The sequence below is a fragment of the Amblyraja radiata genome, chromosome 6 (assembly GCF_010909765.2).
Source record: "Amblyraja radiata isolate CabotCenter1 chromosome 6, sAmbRad1.1.pri, whole genome shotgun sequence".
NCBI classification, from domain to species: Eukaryota; Metazoa; Chordata; class Chondrichthyes; order Rajiformes; family Rajidae; genus Amblyraja; species Amblyraja radiata.
In genome coordinates this window covers 85782762-85806907 of record NC_045961.1, presented here as the reverse complement: position 1 = coordinate 85806907, position 24146 = coordinate 85782762, and the positions used below count along the sequence as shown (strand labels likewise).

Here is a 24146-nt window from a genome sequence, read left to right as displayed (position 1 = left end):
CTGGTGATGGTTTAATACTGCATGTACTTGTGTTGTCAAGGAATAGAGTGATGTCAGGACACAGGCAGCTTGTGATAGCAATCTCAAATTACTTCTTATCCATCCGCCACTTAACAATTCTTTGAGATGTGGCCACGGTGGTGCAACGGTAGAGTTGCTGCCTTACAGTGTTTGCAGCACCAGAGACTACACGTGCTTGTCTGTATGGAATTTGTACCTTCTCCCCGTCAGTTTCTCCAAGATCTTCGGTTTCCTCCCACACTCCAAAGACGTACAGGTATGTAGTTTAATTGGCTTGGTGTGTGTGTGTAAACTGTCCCCAGTGTGTGTAGGATAGTAAATGTGCAGGGATCGATGGTTGGTGCAGACTAGGTGGTCTGAAGGGCCTGTTTCCGCGCTGTATCTCTAAACTAAACTAAACTAAAAATGTGACCTCTTATGAATTGCTTTTGTGTTTTATGTTGTCTCCCAATATCTACCTTTTCAGGTGAGTCTTCTGTAATTTTAAAGGAGAGTCATACAGGGAGACCAGTGTCACAGGCTCGGTCTCTCCAATACATCATCCACACTTACGTTTGTTTGTAGATGACACTAAAATTGATGATACAGTGAACAGTAGGCTTTTCGCTGCATGCTAACCAGTCAACGAAAAACTGTACATGATTACATTCGAGCCGTACGCAGTATACAGAATACATGAATTTAGAAAACCTAGGAGTGCAGATACATTGTTTCATGAAGATGTCACTGGTGGACAGGGTGGTGAAGAAGATCAGATCAGTGTAATGGCCTGAAATGTCATCTACCCATTTCCCTCCACAGATGCTGCCTGGCACACTGAGTTCCTCCAGTAGTTTGTTTTTTCCTCAAATATCTCGCCGCTTCAGATTTGAAATTTCAAATGAACGTCCAGTCTCAGTGCTTTTTGGGAGAGAGTCCTGCCTACTTTAGTTTTGAGATACAACATGGAAACAGGGCCTTCGGCCCACTGAGTCCCTGCGACCAACAATCCCCGTGCACTAACACTATCCTTCACACGAGGAACAATTTACAATTCTTACCAAACCCAATTGAGTTCATGTGATAGGAGCAGAATTAGGCCATTCGGCCCATAAAGTCTATTCCACCATTCATTCATGGCTGATCTATCTTTCCCTCTCAATCCCATTCTCCTGCCTTCTCCCCATGACCCCTGACGCTGTACTAATCAAGAATCTATCGATCTGCCTTAAAAATATCAATTGATTTGGCCTCCACTGCTTTCAGTGGCAATAAATTCCACAGATTCACCACCCTCTTACTAAAGAAATTCTTCCTAATCTCCTTCCTAAAGGTATAGTGTAGGAAGGAACTGCAGATGTTGGTTTACACCGAAGAAACACAAAACGCTGGAGTAACTCAGCAGGACAGGCAGCATCTCTGGATAGAAGGAATGGGTGATGTTTCATGTCGAGTCTGAAGAAAGGTCTCGACCCGTTCCTTCTATCCAGAGATGCTGTCTGCCCCGCTGAGTTACTCCAGCATTTTGTGTCTTTCCTCCTTCCTAACTGTACATCCTTTTATTCTGAGGCTATGGCCTCTGGTCCTAGGTTCTCCCACTAGTGGAAACATCATAAAAAGTGGAAATCAACCTAAAAAATCTGTACGTCTTTGGAGTGCGGGAGGAAACCAGAGCACCCGGAGGAAACCCACAAGGTCACGGGAAGAACTTCCAAACTCCGTACAGACAGCATCGGTAGTCAGGATCGAACCCGGGCCTCTGGCGCTGTAAGGCAGCAACTCTACCGCTGTGCCACTGTGCCATCCTCGTTTTAAGGCAGTGCCAGCATGTTCTGGAATAGTTTCTATCCCTGCCAACCCCACCAAATGCTCCAGTCATCTTAGCCCTCTCGAAGAGCAGCATGTACACCTTACATGTTGCACATGGGCAGCATCGAAGGGCCAACTGGCCTCTTCTCACTCTCTTTAATTTATACTTGCCTGGATGAATGCAGCTCCAACACTAAACAAAAAACTCCTCTCCATTCAGGACAAATCAGCCGACCCGATTGACTCCCCACCAACTATCTTGGACACTCACTGTCTCTACCACCATTGGCTTGGTGTGCGCTACCTACAGTGTGTACTGAAGTTTCCCACCCAAGCTTCTCCCAAATCTGTGACAGGACAAGGGCAGCAGGCGTATGGTAACACCACTATCAGCAGCTTCCCCTCCAACATATCCTGACTTGGAAATATATTGCCAATTCATCATCATCACTGGATCTCCCTCCCCTGTAGCACCGACCGGGGCCACTGCCGTAGGACTGCAGTGGTTCAAGACTGTAGCTCACCAGTGCCATCTCAAGGATAGTTAGTGCAAGGCAACACATGCTTGCCTGTGATGCTCAGGTCTATAAACTGGTTGAGCAAATACTATCATGCTAGCCTGGTAGAAAAATCTAACCAGTTGCCTGCTCATTAGCGGTGTCTGTCCATGTCTGTCTGTCTATGTCTTGCTATCTATGTCTGCATGTCTATATGTGTCTGTATGTTTATGTATGACTGTGTATATTATGTCTGTCTATGTACTCGCTTGGACTCGGCTTGTATTCGCTAGAATTTAGAAGATTGAGGGGGGATCTTATAGAAACTTACAAATTTCTTAAGGGGTTGGACAGGCTAGATGCAGGAAGATTGTTCCCGATGTTGGGGAAGTCCAGAACAAGGGGTCACAGTTTAAGGATAAGGGGGAAATCTTTTAGGACCGAGATGAGAAAAACATTTTTCACACAGAGAGTGGTGAATCTCTGGAATTCTCTGCCACAGAAGGTAGTTGAGACCAGTTCATTGGCTATATTTAAGAGGGAGTTAGATGTGGCCCTTGTGGCTAAAGGGATCAGGGGGTATGGAGAGAAGGCAGGTACAGGATACTGAGTTGGATGATCAGCCATGATTATATTGAATGGCGGTGCAGGCTCGAAGGGCCGAATGGCTTACTCCTGCACCAATTTTCTATGTTTCTATGTATGTCTATATATGTATGTCTGTCTATATATGTATGGCTGCCTATCGCTGTATGTCTATATATATATATATCTGTCTGTACGTCCGTCTTTCTGTGTGTGTGTGTGTGTGTGTGTGTGTGTGTGTGTGTGTGTGTGTGTGTGTGTGTGTGTGTGTGTGTGTGTGTGTGTGTGTGTGTGTGTGTGCGCACACGCGCGCGCGCCTTGTGATCCAGCACAAGATGGGTTAAAGGCTAATTTGTCTAGTGTTATCTCTTCTTGACTGGCTCTGATTATCAATTAGATGTGCTTCCAGTTTTAGGCAGAGCAGTGGATAACCTGCTATAGAGTGCTGAACTCTTGGGGATTGGAGGTCAATTTTTTAATGAGCTCAGTGTTTCATAATTACTTGGCATTCCATGCTGGGTTGAAAGGAAATTTTGTTAAATTAATGAGACTACAAAAAATACCGGTAATTACTGGAGCAATGCTAGAAAGTGAATGCTGCCGTGCCTTTGCACAGACTGGGCAATACCGCAACCAGGTGTGTTTGAACATCACGCACAAAGCAGATGTACCCCGGAGAACAGGTTCAGCAACCAAGCCCTTCAAAATATCCCAAAGCTGGAGAAACTGAAATAAGACTGCAAAATAATTGAAAACGGATTAGCTTGGAGAATATCTACAAAGTTGTTGCAATGCTTATATGGCACAAATAAAAGGCAATTTTTTGATAGAAGTTCTCCCTCACCGTTTCCTTCCCCGCCCTCCCCCTCCCCCCTCAGTTCCCACTCTGCCCTCCCTGCTCCCCCCTCGTCATCCCATCCTCTCCCCTCTCTCACTTTCCCTCACCCCTTCCTGCCCCGTCCCCTCACTCCTCTCTCACTCCCCCTTTTTCACCCTGCCTCTCTCATCCCCTCTCCCCTCCCTCTCTCACATGCCCCCTCTCCCTCATGCCCCCTCCCTCACGCTCTCCTCCCTCATCCCCTCTCCCTCTCATGCCTCCCCTCTCCAACTCTCTCTTTCTCCCCTTTTCGCTCTCACCACATCTCTCCCTCCCCTCTCTCACTCCCTCCGATCTCTATCTCTCACCTCTCCTCCCCACTCTCCCAAACTCAACCCTCTCGATTCACTCCTTTCCCCTCCTGATTTCCCCGCTCCACTACCCCTTTAACTTGCTCTCGCATCCATTTTGGAGATTTAGACAGAATCATTGTGAATCTTCAGCTCCTGGTTGAGGTTGTAAAAGTGGTGCAGCCTCTGCATCTGGTTTTCCAATCTGTCGTAATCAGCCCAGCAATACAACACCAGGGGATTTGTTACCCATTTTGTGCTTTGTTCTTTATGATCGAGGCACAGGGGTCAGTTGGGCCAGGAAATGACCTTGAGAAAATTCCCTATCAGTTATACATGAGATGCAGATTTTCCTACCCATCCTATTTTGATTTGCAGGGCTAATTTTGTGTTATCAGTAATACATGAGATAACACCAAATTATCTCTGCAAATGAAAATTGACATTCATCCCTCTTGACTCAAAGCAAGATTAGTCTTAAAAAGAGCTGAGATAATGAGGAAAATCCAAGAATAACCGAGTCCCTCTGATCAGAGCCACAAACGGCAGGAGGGTTCCCCTGTCACTTGAACATCATTTCATGGCCAGGTGCAGGGTGGAGACGGTGCAATCTTCACTCGCAGTTTGGCACGTCAAGCTTTTGTGGATTTATTCCACCGCCTGGTGTGAAGTGATAAACCGAGGTGGTGTCTGAACACCACTCCAGTGCACGGGCCCCAATAAATCATCTCTCGCTTCAAGGCCTGTCCTTTGAAGTTGGCTGATTCCCTGCTCTGTCAGGAAAGCTCTGCCTGTTTTATGGTGTTGGGATACCTACAGAGACCTGAGAACACAAAACACAGACTGTTGCCACAGTACTGAGGGAGAGCCGCACTGTCAGAGGTGCTGCCTTTGAGATGAGGGATTATTCTGAGGCCCATCTGTTCCTTCAGCCGAACCATTGCACGGTTTGAAGTTGAACAAGAAAATTCTTCCTGGTGCCAGTACAGTGTGATGATCAGTCATATCTTATATAATGGCAGTTATTCATAGGTCATAGGAGCATAATAGGCCTTTCGGCCCATCGAGTCTACTCCACTATTCAATCTGTAGACTTTAGCGATACTGCATGGAAAAAGGCCTTCGGCCCACCCTATCTGCGCCAACCAGTGATCACCCCGTACTCCAGCACCATCCTGAACATTGGGGACAATTTACAATTTTATCAAGCCAATTAACCTACAAACCTGTATGTCTTTGGAGTGTGGAAGGAAACCGGAGCACCCGCAGAAAACCCATGCGGTCACAGGGAGAATGTACAAACTCCGTACAGACAGCACTCATAGTCAGGATCAAACCCGGGTCTCTGGCGCTGTAAGGCAGCAACTCTATTGTGCCACATCGTAGCTGATCTTTCTTTCTCTCTCAACCCCATACTCCTGCCGACTCCCCATAAACTTTGACACTGTTACCAATCAAAAATCTGTCAATCTCTGCTTTAAAAATACCAAATGACTTGGCCTCCACAGCAGTCTTTGGCAATTAATTCCACAGATTCACCACCCTCTGACTAAAGAACTACCTCCTCATCTCCTTTTTAAAGGTACGTTCTTTTGTTCTGGGGCTGTGCCCTCTAGTTCTAGACTCTCTCACTAGTGGAAACATCCGCCCCACATCCATTCTATCCAGCCCTTACACTATTCGGTAAGTTGTAAAGTCATACAGTGTGTGGATATGGCAGGCTATTCGGCCCATCAAATCCACACTGGCCAGTGGTGTCCATCTGTATCATTCCCACCTTCCAACAGTTGTCAGAGTCATACTGCATGGAAACAGGCTCTTCGGCTCGACTTGCCCACACCAACCAACATGCCCCATCTGCAGTGCACTCCATAATGTTTGGGACAAAGACCCATCATTCTTCTTAATGATGTTCCAAACAGTTGATTTAAGTAAGTCAAAAGTTTGGCTGATGTCTCTAACAGTTTTATTCTTGTTTCTCAGTCTCATAACGGCTTCTTTGACTTTCAATGGCACAACTTTGGTCCTCATGTTGATAAACAGCAATAAAAGTTTCCAAAGGTGATGGACAGACTGAAGGAAAGACTAGGTGCTGAGAGCTCCCTTATACCTGCATTAAGGAGGCATTTAAACACACCCGAGCAATTACAAACACCTTTGAAGCCAGATGTCCCAAACATTATGGTGCCCTGAAGTGGGGGAACTATGTATAAAATGTACAAAAATACCCTTTAATTAAATCTGACAATGTGCACTTTAACCACGTGATTTTTTTTCTATTACGAATCTCAAATAATGGAGTACAGAGGCAAATAAATAAATGATGGGTCTTTGTCTCGAACATAATGGAGGGCACTGTACACTAGTCCCACCTGCCTACGTTTGGCCCATATCCCTTAAAACCTATCCTATCCATGTACCTGTCTAAATATTTCTTAAACGTTGCGATAATACCTGCTTCAACTATCTCCTCTGCCAGCTTGTTCCATACACCCACCACCCCTTGTGTAAAACATTTTACTCCTCAGGTTCCTATTAAATCCATCCGCATCACCTTAAACCTATGTCCTCTGGTTCTCGATTCCCTGACTCTGGGCAAGAGACTCTGTGTGCGTTTACCCAAACTATTCCTTTAAGGATTTTGTACACCTCCAAGGAATAGAGTCCTCGCCTACTCGACCTCTCCCTATAGCTCAGGCCCTCGAGTCCTAGCAATATCCTCATAAATCTTCTCTGCACGCTTTCCAGACTGACAATGTCTTTCCTATAACATGAAGACCAAAACCGAAGACAATATTCCAAATTGTCCCCAAGAACATTGCCTCAATGAGGTCAACTGTCAGTCTTCCAAACTCCATAAATTGGTTATCTTCAATCTCACCTCCTCAGGCTTCCCCTTATTACAAGAACCAATCCATTGGCTCTGCACTGCGCTGACTCCAAAGCAAGTAGATCCTTCCTTGCGCAAAATATTTTAGGTTCTTAGGTACTTTAACAAATAGTTTAGGTTTTAGAGATACAGTGTGGAAACAGGCCCTTCAGCCCATCGCGTCTGCGCCAACCAGCCATCACCCACCTGTACACGAGTTCTATCTTACACTCTAGGGACAATTTACAGAATCCAATTAACCTACAAACATGCATGTCTTTGGAAAGTGGGAGGAAACCAGATCACCCGGAGAAAACCCACATGGTCACAATGAGAACGTACAAACTCAGTACAGGCAGCACCCGTAGCCAGGATCGAACCCGGGTCTACGGCGCTGTGAGGCAACAGCTCCACCGTTACACCACTGTTCCACCGCTACTAACATGGTGCCGACGTATTGTCTGTGTTTGAATGGGCTGCTCTCTCTGCTTCCTTTCAGGTGACTATGAAGATCACTGCCATGTCCCCATCTGGATACTGGCAAAGCCGACGTAACCGTTACGACCTGCTGGTGACGTCGCTGGGTGTAATCTGGGTGGTGTTGCACTTCGCTTTACTTGTAAGTCATGTGCCATTTCCCCTGCTCTGTTGAGTAGATTGGAAGCAATGTCATGACTTGACAGTGATCAATCAGTCCCGGCTAAGGCAATGAAACGTTCAATTCTGCTCCTGCCAGATTAATTGGAAAGTTCTGCCTTGTGGATGTCCTGTTAATAGTTAGACTTTACTTTAGGCTTTAGAGATACAGCGCGGAAACAGAACCTTCGGCCCACCGGGTCCACGCTAACCAGCGACACCCCTTACATTAGGGACAATGTACAATTTTACTGAAGGCAATTAGCCTGCAAACCTGTAAAGAGGAGGGAAGAGACTGCAGCCCTAAGATTTTTGCCTCCACCACAGTGAGGAGGTGCTTGGAGGACTCACTGTGGTGGATGTTAATTTGTGTTTATTGTTGTTTATTATTGTATTATTGTATGTATGACTGCAGGCACGAAATTTCGTTCAGACCGTAAGGTCTGAATGACAATAAAGGTAATTCTAATTCTAATGTCTTTCGAATGTGGGAGGAGACCAGAGCATCTGGAGAAAACCCACGCAATCTAGTTTAGTTTAGAGATACAGCGCGAAAACAGGCCCTTCGGCCCACCTAGTCCATACTGATCGGCGATCACCTCGCATATTGGCACTATCCTACACACCTAGGGGCAATTTTCAATGTTACTGAAGCCAATTGACCTACTAACCTGTACTTCTTTGGAGTGTGGGAGGAAACCAGAGCACCCAGAGAAAACCAACACAGTCACAGGGATAACGTACAAACCCCATACAGAAAGCACCCGTAATCCTGATTGAACCCGAGTCTCTGGCGCTGCAACTCTACTGCTGCGCCACCATGCCGTCCCCCATAGGAAATAATAGAATGCTAATGTCTGGCTCAGTGGCACACTCTCACCTGAATCAGACGGTTGTGGGTTCAAATATGGGCTGGTTTTTCATTGCAGTATTGGGGGACTGCCATTCTCATGGGTGCCATCTTTCAGTGGCCACAACAGATCCCCCCAACTGAATGCAAGAGATCCACTTTGGACATGAGAGAAAGCTTCTCAGCAGGAGTGATATTTCTCCCTCAGTTAGAATCATTGAATGTGTATTATGGAGTCATCACATTGCTTTTACAGGACTTTTCCACGTGCAAGGTGGCGCAGCGGTAGTTGCTGCCTTATAGCGCCAGAGACCCGGGTTCGATCCTGATTACGGGCGCTGTCTGTACGGAATTTGTACATTCTCCATGTGACTGCATCGGTTTTGTCCAGGTGCTCTGGTTTCAAGTTCAAGTTCACATTTATTGTCACATGCACCAATTGATACAGTGAAATTTGAATTGCCATACAAATAAAAAGAACACAATACACGATAGAGTTTAACATAAACATCCACCACAGCGGAATCAAAGTTTCCCCGTGTGATGGAAGGCAGTAAAGTTCAGTCAACTTCCTCTTTGTTCACCTGTGGTCAGGGCCTTTGAACCCCCCACTGTCCCCACTACGGACGGCCCGATGTACAGGCCCTCTCGCCGGGATGATCAAAACTCGGGCGTCAGAACGGAGGAACACACCCGCGGCTTGGAGTTTCCGAATCGGCCGCTTCCTACCGCAGACCACGGCTTCCAAAGTCCACAGGCCAAGCTGCATGGAGCAACACTGGCGATCCCCAGCAAAAGATCCCAGGCCTCTGCGATGTTAAAGTCAGCGTCGCCCCCGCGGCTAGAAGCTCCGCAAACCACAGCTCCACGGTGTTACAGTCAGCAGGCCCAACACTCCGGAGCTCCAACACTGGTGATCCCTGGTAAGGCATCGCCCCGCACCGCGATGATAATTCAGTGCTGAGCCGCCGCTGAAGCTCTGGCCGGTCTCCGGCAGGAAAGGCCGCGCCAATCCAGTTGGCAGGCCCCGAGGGGGAGGGCGAAGAAGCGACACAGAGAAAAGACGCATCTTCGTCCAGGTAAGTGACTGAAAAACGGTTTCCCCCTATTCCCCCCCACCCCCCATATAAGATATACTAAGAAACATTTAAAACATACAATTAGACACACTAAAAATAACAAAAGGGGTGAAAGGACTAACAGCTGCTGGCGAGGCAGCTATTGCTGGCGCCACCCGGTGGAAAGTTCTTCCCACACTCTAAAGACGTACAGGTTTGTAAGTTAATTGGCTTTGGCAAAAATTGCAAATCGGCCCTAGAGTGTAGGATAGTTTCAGTGTATGAGGTGATCGCTGATTGGCGCGGACTCGGTGGGCTGAAGGGCCTGTTTTCCCACTGTATCTATAAAGAACAAATTGGCTCCAAAGTGGTCTGGAGTGCATGAAGTGTGCTACAGAAGCAAAAGACTTGTTCAAGTTCGAGCTGAGTCCTTTATCCTTGACAGAAAGTATTAAGTACCGCAGAAGGTGGTTTAACTCGACTGTGTTTCGTCACGAGGTGACTGATGTTCCAGACTTGCCAAGAGAGAGTTTGTGAGGAGATAGGCACAAAATGCTGGATCAGCGGTTCAGGAAGCTTCTCTGGAGAAAAGGAATAGGTGACATTTTGGACTGTGAGAGCAGAGAGAATGTGAAGCTCGCTGCCCCAGGCAGGGCTGGAGGTGCAGAGCAGGGTTGGGTTTGAGGAGAAGGTGCATAAACACACACACGAGGAAGCTGGTTTCAGATGGAGGAGGGGAAGAGATTGGTGTGGGGCAGAAACGCACCGTGGTGAGGGGGTGATTGGGGTGTGCGGCCTTAGCTCTCTGGGATCCAGCTATGAGATGTGTGGTCAACCTTGAACTCGCTCCTAAGATAGACACAAAGTTCTGGAGTAACTTAGCGGGTCAGCAGCATCTATGGAGAAAAATAGATAAATAGATGGGTGACGTTTAGGGTCGGAACCCTTCTTCAGACTGAAGGTACGGGGGGGGGGGGGGGGGACCTGAAAGTAGGAAAAGGCCAGAACAAATCAGGCTGGCAACAGATGACCAAGGATGGGTGGAGCCTTTATTGGCCCAGTGTTGGCTGGGGAAGAGGTGAAGTAATGAATGGATACAGGGATATAAACAGTGGAACTGGTAGGACGAGGGAGGGGGGGGGGGGGGGGGGGGGGGGGGTGAAGAAGAGGCAGAATGCAAGAGATATTTGAAATTAGAGAAATCATCATTTGTTAGCAGCCAAAGCTAAATATGAGATACTGTTCCACCAATTTGCATGTGGTTCACTCTGACAGTGGAGGAGGCCCATTGCAGAAAGGTCAGTATGGGAATGGGAAGGGGAGTTAAAATCAAAGTTAGACTCAAAATGCTGGAGTAATGTAACGGGTCAGGCAGCATCTCTGGAGCAAAATAATAGGTTATGTTCGGGTCGAGACCCTTCATCAGACTGAAAGTCAGGGAGGGGGAAAGGGGAGTTGAAGTGTTTGGCAACCAGGAGATCGCTCTTAGCAACCGAGTTACAGAGTTTGCTTGTGGCTAATTCACAGAACGAGTACACTTACATGATGGGCGCCTGTGTCATCGTGTTCCGGTTCTTCTCCATTTGTGGGAAACACGTGAGTACGCAGCTCGCGTCAGGAGCGGCGAGCCTCCGCAGACGGGAGCGTAACTGTGCAGCCTCGCCTCATCATCCTCATCATCAGTCTCTTGCAGCGTCTTGTGTTGCTGTTGTCCCGTGCGGAGTGTACAATGGTGTTTACCGCGCTTCATGTCCATTCACTGCATTCATTTGTTGTGTGTGTTTCTTTTTCCTTTTGCTTCGATGTGTTTGAGCGTCCGCGATGAGCCGTCGTGTTGAGGGTTGCTGCATCCGTCCCCTCTGGCGATCCGGGAGAGGCAGAGATCCCATCTCGACCAGGAGTTGAGCCAGTCCCCATCTCAGGTCCATTTCTTAGTCAAGCTCAGGGTATCAGACCATAACATTGAATTAGCCATTTCAAAGAGACTCTTTCCTTTGTTGTTAAATTGTAACATAAAACTTGTCACTCGAAATCTTCATTTATTGTAGCTAAAACCCTTAGGCCCGTATTCTACTAATTGCAAAGTTAGACTTTCCTTAAACTCACCTTAAACCTGCCGTTCGGTCTAACTAAACACGACGCTCGGTTTAAGAAAAATTTGGTATTCTGGTAGCGAGGTTTAGTTGGACTAAAGTCAAAGGCAAGTCTAACTTTAGACTTTGGTTTTAGCTGAGTGTAAAGTTAGACCGCGTTTTAATTGCCATGGTGGCGATGTCTGCTTGTCCTGCACATGTGCAATGCAATAGCAGATGCACGAGCAGACGACAACTTCAACATGGCTGACAAAAAGAAACAGCGGAAAGGAAACTGGGACGCCACCGAGAATGAATTTCTCCTGACGTTACTAGTCGATAAAATTACAATTATCGAGAAAAAAAGGTGTAATTTCCAGGCAACAATTGAAAAGAACAAGGCATGGATGCGATTTATTCGCAATTCCAGTCGGGGTTTGACAGCCGCAGAGATCTTCGTGACCTTCGTAAGCAATGGAAGAGAATGAAGTTGCAAGCGAAGGTAGAGTGGTCTCCGCAGTGCTTCCAGCTCGTCGGCCATTTTTTCTCTCCGTCGCGAGCTTAAACCTTCCTTAAACCTGCCCCCCGCTGAGTCTAAATTTTGCGGCAAGTTAGACTCTAGTCTAAGGTCAGTCTAAGCTTTGGCAATTAGTAGAAAGACAACTTAGACTTTAGTTTAAATATCAGGGATTTAAACCCGCCGTTGAGTCTAAATTGCAGAGTTAAACCTGCTGTTGGGTTTTAAAAAATTAGTAGAATACGGGCCTTATTTATTGAGACTGTCTACATTGCAAGGAATATTTAGTGCGTAGAATGACTGTCAAGATGTGTAGAGGTTTTGTAGTGAATAGAATCCTTCACAACTCAGTGTTTACCTTGTTGTAAATTGGTTTAATCAGTTTGATAATGTATTGAATTGTGAGGATATGTTGTCTGGTTACAGGTGACGCTGAAGATGTTGTTACTGACTGTAGTTGTCAGTATGTACAAGAGCTTTTTTATTATAGTGGGGATGTTCTTACTACTGATCTGCTACGCCTTTGCTGGAGTGGTTCTGTTTGGGACTGTCAAGTATGGAGAGAACATCAACAGGTGTGTAAACCTTTCTTCCTCCGTGAAACCCCGTGTGTTATTATTAATGCCCTTTGGTCTGTAGGAATGATAATTGGTTCTGTGTTTTTTGTGGTAGCCTCTTAGTAACAGCTCCCTGCTCCTGGTACAGAGACAGTACCCTGAATACTGGGTGGCTCAACCAAATCTCTTGTTCGTTCACCCCACTGACTCCCCAACCTGGCGCCATCTCTATTCTAACATTTGCATCCTCATTTTCAAGTCCCTCAATAGCCTCCATCCTTTCCTATTTCTTTACAGGCCCTTACACCCCTCCTTATCTCAATACCTCCCGCCAGTGGTGCAGCGGTGGAGATGCTACCTTACTGCGCCAGAGGCCCAGGTTCAATGCTGACTACAGTCACTGTCTGTATGGGGTTTGTACGTTCTCCTTGTGACCTGCGTGGGTTTTCTCCGGGTGCTCCGGTTTCCTCCCACTCTCCAAAGCCATACAGGTTTGTAGGTTAATTGGCTTGAAAAAATTGTACATTGTCCCTAGTATGTGTAGGATAGTGTTATTGTGCGGGGATTGCTGGTTGGCGTGGACTCGGGCCGGGGGTGGAAGATTGCAACCTTCACGTGGTCCACCCTGTTTCGACGAATGAAATCAACCTGGCGTGCACAATCAAATAAGATCAAATAGAACAAGTTGTCCTACAACTTTAGGCTGTGCACGCCAAGTAGAAGAAGAAGTGGTCTCGGGCCGAAGGGCCTGTTTCCATGCTATATCACTAAACTAAACCCATCCCTACCTCTAAATCCCTCCAGCTGCTACTCCTCTCTGTATCTTCATAACTCCCCTTCCATCACTACACCTTTCCCGATCTCTGTAATCACCTCCAGCGATATGCCCCTCCCCTATCGCTGTACACTTTGCTAATCAGACATGGGATTATGTATGGCAATAATCTACTGGACTGAATGTAAGAAAATAATTTCCCTGTGCTTTTGCACGTGTCAAATAAAAGCACCATTGAAACTCCAAAGAGGTTAATTGATTTGGTATAAATGTAAATTGTCCCTAATGTGTGTAGGATCGTGTTAAAGTGCGGGGATCGCTGGTCGGAGCAGACTCGGTGGGCCGAAGGGCCTGTTTCCGTGCTATATCTCTAAACGAAACTAAACTGAATAGGGTGTTCAAGAAGGAACTGCAGATGCTGGAAGATCGAAGGTACACAAAAATGCTGGAGAAACTCAGCGGGTGCAGCAGCATCTATGGAGCGAAGGAAATGGGTGACGTTTCGGGCCGAAACCCTTCTTCAGACTGATGGGGGGTGGGGGGGAGAAGGAAGGAAAAAGGGAGGAGGAGGAGCCCGAGAAATAGGGTCTCGACCCGAAACGGCACCCATTCCTTCTCTCCAGAGATGCTGCCTGACCCGCTGAGTTACTCCAGCATTTTTTGTCTACCTTAAAGTAAACTGAAATAAAGGCACAATTGACCATTGGATCCTCCTCCGACTCCTACACTCCTCCTTGCTCTGGAGTGAGACTTGAACCCATGACCTCTTGACGCGGGTGAGCAATTGACTGGTGTTCTGTCAGCTTTGCTTTCTGTTGCAATTTTTCTTTTGGATTATAACGTGGTTTGTTTAAAAAGCTCTATATTTCACAGATTACATTAAATAGAATACATCTGATAATCAGTAAAGGTGCATTTATAATAATAATAATAATAAATTTTATTTAATGGGCGCCTTTCAGACATCTCAAGGACACCTTACATAGTAATCGGAATAAAAACATATAATCGGAATATAACAAGTAATAAAGACATCACAGAGACACAAATTAAAAACAGAATTCAATCCAAAAACAGAAAATCAAAAACACAGTGCATTTATGTTGGTAATGATAGAGAATACAGTTCAAAAGAAAAATCTTATATTATCTCAAGCAAGTTGCGTAAGTTTAAGTTGCTCAATGGTTTAAATTGCCTGATGCCTCTGATGATTTTACAGTTTTGGTAGTTTGTTTCATCCAGGCTATTTCACAGACTCTCCATTTCAAAACCCTAGATGATCACCTTACTGTTGTTTGTTATCTCTCCATACAGACATGCAAACTTCTCCTCTGCCGGTAAAGCCATCACTGTCCTGTTCCGCATCGTCACAGGGGAAGACTGGAATAAGATCATGCATGACTGCATGGTGAGTAGGAAACTCCACAGCCACATTTCCTATATTACTGTAACATGACCCCCCCCCCCCCCCCCCCCCCCCCCCCAAACTTCTATACTCAGTTCTTAGTTTGATAGTATACGATGCGATAGAACTTTATTTATCCCAGCAGGGAAATTGGTCTGCCAACAGTTATAAAACACAAGATACATGAAACATGTAATTAAAGTGACTAGGGGAAAGTTCAGAATTGGCCATGTGTAAAGATTGTCTACCCCACAACTGAATGGGGAGGAGTTTGATAGCCAAACTGCAGTGTTCAATGCCTCTTGTAATTACCCCACAGGTCCAGCCACCTTTCTGCACTCCCAACGATGAGAATTACTGGGAGACGGACTGTGGAAACTATGCTGGAGCCCTGATGTATTTCTGTTCTTTTTATGTCATCATTGCATATATAATGCTCAACCTTCTTGTTGGTAAGTTGGCATTAAATCAGGTGAAATAGTTGGTGAAGCGATACACCCTGATGTTGCTGGAGTTTGCCATTACAGGGGTAGTCAGACACTTCTCACAGCGTGAGGGGAATGTGTGCTGTTAACATGCCGCAACGTACATATCAGAACCCGTGTCCAAGTGAGGATTATCTTACAAAACCAAGATCACTGCCGTATTGGCTGTCGAGTGGTGGATGGGGTCAGTCGTAGAATCATACAGCATGGAAGAGGGTCCTTCAGCCTCATTTGCCTATGCCAGTCAAGATGCCCCATTTGTCCACTTTTGCCCCATATCCAAGTCAAGCCAAGTCAACTTTATTTGTCACATACACATACAAGATGTACAACGACATGAATGTGGCAATGCCTGTGGATTGTGCAAAAAAAAACAACAGAACAGAACCAGTATTTACATTTTAGGAAAAATGTTTAAAGACACAACACAACAGTAAATTAGTAAATTAGTCCCTGGTGAGATAAGAGTTTACAGTCCTGATGGCCTGTGGGAAGAAACTCCGTCTCATCCTCTCTGTTTTCACGGCATGACAGCGGAGACGTTTGCCTGACCGTAGCAGCTGGAACAGTCCGTTGCTGGGGTGGTAGGGGTCCCCCATAATGTTGCTGGCTCTGGATCTGCACCTCCTGGTGTATAGGTCCTGCAGGGGGGTGAGTGTAATTCCCATAGTGCGTTCAGCCAAATGCACTACCCTCTGCAGAGCCTTCCTGTCCTGGGCAGAGCTGTTCCCCAACCAGATCGTGATGTTGCCGGACAAGATGCTTTCTACAGCCCCAGAGTAGAAACACTGAGGGATCCTCAGAGAGACTGAATTTCCTCAGGTGGTAATTGCCTGAGGTGGTAAAGGCGCTGCCTTGCCTTACTCACCAGTGCGGCAGTGTGTGTTGTCCATGTCAGATCCTCTGTGATGTGGACTCCCAGGTATTTAAAGCAGCTCACCCTATCCACAGTAGCCGCATTTATCTCCAGTGGCGTGTACGTCCTCGGTTGTTGAGCCCTTCTAAAGTCCACAATCAGCTCCTTAGTTTTTGTGACATTCAAGAGGAGGCTGTTGTCCTGACACCAGAGTGCCAGATCAGCCACCTCCTCCCAGTAGGCCTTCTCATCGTTATCGGAGATCAGGCCCACCACCACAGTGTCATCAGCAAACTTGATTATGGAGCTGGAGCTGAACCTGGCCACACTGTCATGTGTGTACAGGGAGTACAGTAGGGGGCTAAGGACGCAACCCTGGGGGGATCCTGTGTTCAGGGTGAGGAGGTTGAAGGTATGTCTCCCCATCTTGACCACCTGGGGCCTGGCCATGAGAAAGTCCAGGACCCAGGCACACAAGGGAGTGTTCAGCCCCAGTTCCAGCAGCTTCTCAGCAAGTCTGGTGGGGACTATGGTATTGAAAGCTGAACTGAAATCAATGAACAGCATCCTCACATAGCCCCCCTTCTAGGTGTTAGGGTGAGAGAGAGCGGTGTGCAGAACCTGGGAGACCGCATCGTCCGTGGATCTGTTCGGACGGTATGCGAACTGCAGCGGGTCCTCACGTCGTGCTCGGTCACCGAGAATGTGTGCACATCCCCAGCGGTGGACCTCTCTCCAGCCTCACTAGTCAGCGCGCTGGCGGTGTTGTTGTTAGCCGGCGAGCTAGGGGTGATGCTGCCCGTCTTGAATCATGCATAAAAAGAGTTTAGGTCATCAGCTAGGGAGGTGCCGGCACTCCCGGTTGAGGAGGGGGCTGCTCCTGTAGTTAGTTATAGTCCGTAGCCTCTGCCAAAGGCATCTGGTGCCCACCTGTTCCATATGCGACTCCATCCTGTCCCTGTACCTCCTTTTTGCGTCCTTCACCGCCCTTCTCAGTCTGTAGGACTCTGCCTTGTAGTCATCTATATTGCCGGATGCCAGGCCAGAGTTGTAAGCAGCGGTGCGAGCATTCAAGGCCACACGACCGGACCTGTCCACCCAGGTATTTTGATTAGGAAAGATGCTGACCCTTACCGTGGGGACGATGTTGTCGGCTATTGTTGCAATGAAGCCTGTGACCGCTTCCGCGGACTCACTGACGTCTCTGGAACTCGCTTGGAACATATTCCAATCGACATCGCTCAGTGCATCTTGCAGCATGGCCTCTGAATGGTCAGACCACCGCTTTACGTCCCTCATCACTGCCGCTTCCCGTACTATCCGTTGTTTATACTCCGGCAGCAGGAAAATGGCAGCGTGGTCAGGTTTTCCAAAAGGAGGGAGAGAAACGGCCTGGTAACCCTTCCTGAACGGCGTGTTGCAGTGGTCCAAAGTTCCTTCCCCCTGGCGACACTCGTGATGTGTTGGCTCATCCCTCTAAACCTTCCTGTCCAAGTGTGTTTAAAATGCTGTTATAGCACCTGATCCAACTACATCCTCTGGCAGCTCGTTCCATATACCCACCACCCTCTGAGAGGAGGGTTCCTATTAAATCTTTCCCCTCTCACCTTAATCCTCTGTCTGGTGCTTGATTCCTCTACCCTGAATAAAACTACTCTATACATTCACTCTATCTATTCCCCTCATGATTTTAGACACCTCTATAAATTCACCCCTCAGCTTCCTGCGATCCAAGGATTAAAATCCTAGCCTGCCCAACCTCTCCCTATAGCTCAGACCCTTGAGCCCTGGCAACATTCCCAAAACTTCTCTACACTCTTTCCACCTTAACAACATCCTTCCTAAAGCAGGGGGGGGGTGACCAAAACTGAACACAATACAACAAATGCAGCCTCACTAGTGTAAAGAAGGTTGTATTGCTTTCCTTGGACCCCTGTGCAATTCATTCATTTTCAGATTTTGCCTGAGGCCTCTCTTATTGTTAATTCACCAGTACAGGCCTCCTCCTGATTCTCTAATCACTCCATCAGCAGCAGCCTTCAGCTGTCTGAGCCTGAGCTCTGGAATCAATCCCTCTACACCCTTCTGCTATTGCCAATTAAATGTAGCACACGATAAAACAAATCAGACAATGACTTTGCCGAATAACCATACTTCATTAATTGTAATTACTTCATGCAAGTCAAAGATTCACCGCATATTTTTAAATAGACTCATTTAACTCTTTAGTTACACAATTCTTCAGTTAGTTCACCACTTCCAAAACCCACCACTCGTATTTAAACATTACGGCAACGCAGGGTCTTCTGCAACTGTTGAACTCCGATTTATTGCTGTCAATTATCCTGTGAGCTTTTTATACATTTCCTTGCATATGTCCTAGCCATGGCTTTGATTTTGTAGACAATTGTTTGCTCATAGGTTCATTACTTACCTTGTACACACTCCTTTCTTTTAATTCCTTTAAATGCCTGCTAACTTTCAAAATCACCTGAGCCAATGACCTTTAATTATCAGAGTTTGGCTTGTACAATTTACCTGACTATCTCTGGCACACAGTGCCCCAAAATGTTTATGCACATCGCAATATCCTTATCTGTTTTCCTCTGGGTCAGGGATAGTAGGATGTTCTCAGGGCTTTCAGCCATCTCAGTAAAAATCTGTATCAGCTATGCTCCCTTGCTGACAGTAACCAGATGTCAGCAGGGCCCAGTGCACACAGGCCCACTTCACACAGACCGGGCCTCTTTGTTTCCAGTGCTTCTACCTCACTGTCTATCTGTCTATGTCTCTGTCTCTATCTCTCTCCCCCTCTTTCTCCCTCTCTTTCTCTGTCTTGCTCTCTCTCTCTCTCTCTCTCTCTGTGTCTCTCTCACTCTGTCTCTCGCTCTGCCTCTCACTTGTGCGATTGTCTACACTACTAAACTGCTTAAAACTGACATCTTTGTGCAAACTTTGGTCCACTGCCCTAATATCTCCTTCCATGCTCGATAACGCTTCTGTGCCTTGGTTAATATTTGCTACACTCAAGATAGTGAAGGATTGGAGCCCCCTGTACGTGTGGTCCCTGACAACCAAAATCACAAAAATAAATGATTTGGCAATTGTCACAATTCTGCACAATTTGCCATGTAGCCCATGTCACATCAGTGCCTGCACTTTAAAAGTATTTCATTTGCTATAAAGTACCCTCAGAACATCAATAGTTGTGGGGAAAATGTGCAACTTTTCTAGTGAGAGAAGTGTCTACAAAAAGGAAAAAAAGCATTTGTTCTGAGCTCAGACTGCTTACAATGCCAAATTAACAAGTTAGTTTAGTCTATTGGGACCTGTAACGAGGTACAGTGAAAAGCTTTTGTTACGTGCTAGCCAGTCAGCGGAAAAACAATACATGATTACAATTGAGCCATCCACAGTGTACAGATACATGATAATGGAATAATGTTTAGTGCAAGATAATGTCCAGTAAAGTCCAATGAAAGATAGTCCCAAGGTCTCCAATGAGGTAGATAGCAGCTCAGGACCGCTCTCTAGTTGTTGATAGAATGGTTCAGTTGCCTGATAACAGCTGGGAAGAAACTGTCCATGAATTTGGAGGCGTGCGTTTTCACACTTCTGTATCTCTTGTCTGATGGGAGAGGGGAGAAGAGCGAGTTACTGGGAAAATTGGTGATTGTACAGCAAACAAAGTGATTTAATGAGAAAGTAGTGCATTGGCGGAGCAGAGGATTCAGAAACTACAGTAATTTCATCCTACAAAAGCAGGGTGAATTGCCCAGAAAAATTGAGAGGGAGGATAGTTACATATACATTTTGTACATAAAATCACTGGTGCTAACTCCGATTATCAAACCTGACTGATCAGGGATTTAGCCGATCTGCTTGGATATAAAGTTGAGATTGTTTGCAACCATATTAAAAATCATTTGTTTTTCTTTGCTGTCAATCACTAAATGGGGGCAAACATGAACATGGGATTCTACAGAGAAGTTAAGTCTATAAGATCAATAATATTTTATTTTCCCCACATCTACCATCAGAACGTTCATTTAGCATTGATTGAGGTTCATATCCTCACAGCATTTACTGTAGCATCGAGGCTAATAACATAGAGTTTCTTCTACTAAATAATGTTGTCAGTTTAGAAATGTTCAGCAGAAGGAATTTACTCTCATCTGTCCAGAATATCAATAATAATAATAATAATAATAATAATAATAATAATAATAATAATAATAATAATAATAATAATAATAATAATAATAATAATCTTTATTGTCATTGTACAAGACAACGACATTTTGTTGGAGCAGTCCTCCAGCTGCACAGGAATATGAGTAGAAAAATATGTTTAAAAAAGAACTATTGAAAAAATTAGACTATAAACATATAGGAGTATGGGCGGGTGTGTGAGAGAGAGGGGGGGAATCAGTGTGGGAGGGGGATAGAGTTCAGTAGTGTCACAGCTCTATGGTAGAAGCTGTTTTTTAGTCTTGTCGTGCGGGCGCTCAGTGTCCTGTATCGTCTTCCTGAGGGCAGGAGGGTGAAGAGGCAGTGTCCAGGGTGTGTGCTGTCTCTAATGATGTCCTTGACCCTCCGGATGCAGCGGGTCCAGTAGATGTCCTCCAGACTGGGGAGCTGGGTGCCAGTGATCCTCTCAGCAGTCTTAATGACGCGTTGGAGAGCTTTCCTGTTCTCTGCGGTGCAGCCAGAGTACCATACTGTGATGCAGTATGTGAGAACTGACTCGATGGCTGACCTGTAGAAGCTCACCAGCAGCTGTTGTGGGAGACGTGCCCTCTTCAAGCACCTCAGGAAGTGAAGCCTTTGAAGTCCTTTCTTGGCCGTCGCCATGATGTTGACGGTCCAGGTCAGGTTGTGGCTGATGTTGACCCCGAGGTACCTGATGTTCTGCACAGCCTCCACTGTCTCGCCGTTAATGGTGATGGGCTGATGGACAAAGGTCTTCAGTCTCCTCCTGAAGTCCAGGATCATCTCCTTTGTTTTTGCTGCGTTGAGGATCAGGTTGTTCTCACGGCTCCAGCTCACCAGGTTCTCTACCTCTGTCCTGTAGGCGGCCTCGTTGTTACTCGTGATCCTGCCTACCACGATGGTGTCATCTGCAAACTTTAATATGGTGTTGGCCTCGTGGGTGGGTTTGCAGTCGAGAGTGTAGAGGGAGAAGAGGAAGGGGCTCAACACACAGCCCTGTGGTGCACCGATGTTCAGGGTGATGCTGGACGAGACCTGCCTCCCCATGCGCACAGTCTGTGGTCGGCCGGTGAGAAAGTCCAGGACCCAGCAGCTCAGGTGTGTGTTGAGGCCCAGGTGGTCCAGCTTGGTGACTAGTTTATGGGGGGGGATGGTGTTAAAGGCGGAGCTATAATCTATGAATAGCATCCGCACATAACTGTCCCGCTGGTCAAGGTGTGTCAGGGTGGAGTGGAGGGCCAGTGACATTGCGTCCTCCGTCGACCTGTTTGCCCTATAGGCAAATTGGCGGTGGTCTAAGGAGGGGGGGATGCTGTTCTTCAAGTGTCCCAGTACCAGACGTTCGAAGCACTTCATCACCACCGGTGTCAGCGCCACTGGCCGATAGTCGTTGAGGGACCTGATGGCTGATTGTTTTGGCACAGGGATGATTGTGGGTGTCTTGAGGCATGTGGGGACGGAGGCCTGCAGCAGGGAGGTGTTAAACAGGTCCGTGAGCACCGCAGTCAGCTCCCCTGCGCAGTGCTTCAGAACCCGCCCTGGTACTCCGTCAGGTCCGGTGGCCTTGTTGGAGTTGATGTGCTGCAGGGTCCGTCTCACGTCGTGGGGGCTCAGAGTCAGCACCGGTGGTGAGGGTCCCTGCTGTGCCCGTATGTTGTCACTGCTGTCGGCGCAATCAAACCTGGCAAAAAAACAGTTCAGGTCGTCAGGGAGGGATGAGCTTTGTGCGTGTGTGGAGCTGTTGTAGCCGGTGATGGTTCTGATGCCCTGCCACACGCGTCGAGAGTCTGAGCTGTTAAAATGCTCCTCGATACGCTTCGTGTAGCGGTGCTTTGCTTCCCTGATGCCCTTCCTCAGACTGGACCTTGCTGTTCTGTAGGCCTCTGCATCACCTGAGTGGAAAGCTGCATCTCGGGCCTTCAGCAGACCAGTTACAGCGCCATTCATCCATGGCTTATGGTTGGGGAGTGTCAGTATTGTCCTCTGTGTGGTGACACTGTTCATACAGAAGGTGATGTAATCCAATACTGATGAGGTGTAGGTGTTGAGGTCTGTGTGGTTGTTGTGAGTGGCAGCCTGTTTAAAGATGTCCCAATCAGTGTACTCAAAGCAGTTCTGTAGCCTGTCCATGGCTCCTTCTGGCCAGACCATGATGGTGCGAACTGTTGGCTTTGTCCTTGCAATGAGGGGTCTATATGCAGGTGTTAAGTACAGACTGATGTGATCGGATCGGTCAAGATGGGGGCAGGGGGACGCTTTGTAGCCCTTGGCAATGTTGCAGTAGACCTGGTCCAAGATATTGTTTCCTCTGGTCGGAAAATCAATAAACTGGTGAAATGTTGGCATTACAGTCTTCAGCTTGGCGTGATTGAAGTCTCCTGCTATTAAAAACACGCCGTCTGGGTGGTTGTTTTTCAGCTGGTGGATAGCATCATGCAGACTAGCCAGTGCTATCATGATCCAGAGTTGACGGTTGTGAAATATTTACAACTTGATTTCAACCACAGTTTGTTTATGTGGAGTGAACAGAGAAGCCAGGGTCATTCATTCACCACACAGCATAGAAGGTTGAATGGAGGCATTCAAAACCTGGAGGGGTTTTGATGGAGCAAGTCAGGAGAAATTCATTCCAAGTGCACGAGGATGGGTGCCCAGAAAACACAGAGTGAAGGGGGATCGATTGAAGAAGCTGGGAAGAGAGGAACTGATGTTTCCTAACAGCTAGTTGCAGTGATGTGGGATGCGCTGCATGAAATGGTGTTGGAAAGAGATTCAAGAGCAGTTTTAAAGAGGTTTAAATACTAATCTCCAAGGCAGCAGGGAAAGATCGAGAGAGTGGGATTGATTAGAGACTCTATTAAAAAGTCGGTCCTGTGAATAAAAACACTTCACAGGGTAGTTGTTGTATTACAGATAACCCTCATTATAACGGACCATAGGGGGAGGAATAGATTACGTTATTACTGATGTCCACTATCATCGAGGGAAGGGGGTACATGTGTACAGTACTGGAAATAGAAGTCAATAAACATACACTAAACAAGACACACAATAAACAGTAATGGACACAAATACATAATACTTTAAACACAGCCAGAGACTCAAACCAGCCAGTGGTCACTCAGTGAAACAACAAACTCGATCCTTTGTTCCCAATATGAACGGATGCCTTGGTATCTACAGATTTCGTCCACTATAACCAAAATCCTTATAACTATATGTTATAAGCAGACTAAGTGGGACCCGTTCGGTCCCAGCATCACACGGGAGGGCTGGTCCCCCAACGCAATATTCCACCTCTCCACCAATTCCAATATCGGGGGGGGGGGGGGGGGGGGGGGGGGGGGGGGGGGGGGTGGCTTTCTGGAGCGCTAGTATGGGTGTTGTGGGCTGAAGGGACTGGTTTCCAGAGAGCTAGTATGCACATTGTGGGCCGAATGGATTCTTGTCTGGCGGCTCAGTCACTCAAGCCTATTGTGCTGGCAGATCACTCACTCACGGCTGGTGGGCAGGCAGTTGACTCACGGCTATTCCTTGGAATTCCATTTCAAGCAGGGTGCAAGGCCACCAAATTCAAGTGCAGTTTCTTACCACTTCAAGCAGCGTGCAAGGCCACCAAATTCAAGTACAGTTTCATACCATTTCAAGCAGGGTGCAAGGCCACTTCTTCTTCTTGCATATGGTGTGCACAGCCTAAAGTTGTAGGACAACTTGTTCTATTTGATCTTACTTGATTGTGCACGCCAGGTTGATTGCATTCGTTGAAACAGGGCGGACCTCGTGAAGGTTGCAATCT

At 46.8% G+C, this 24146-nt stretch overlaps 1 protein-coding gene across 2 annotated transcripts in view; it reads left to right on the top strand.

Moving 5' to 3' along the window:
* Positions 1-24146, top strand: part of nalcn (sodium leak channel, non-selective) — a 183908-nt gene that overhangs the window by 139271 nt on the left and 20491 nt on the right. The window contains exons 34-38 of one of the 2 annotated variants that reach the window (XM_033023101.1): positions 7427-7546; positions 10999-11067; positions 12487-12635; positions 14707-14800; positions 15117-15249. In XM_033023101.1, the coding sequence (XP_032878992.1) occupies positions 7427-7546; positions 10999-11067; positions 12487-12635; positions 14707-14800; positions 15117-15249 (565 nt within the window). The remainder of the gene's footprint in view (positions 1-7426; positions 7547-10998; positions 11068-12486; positions 12636-14706; positions 14801-15116; positions 15250-24146) is intronic. The other variant, XM_033023102.1, reaches the window with a different exon arrangement.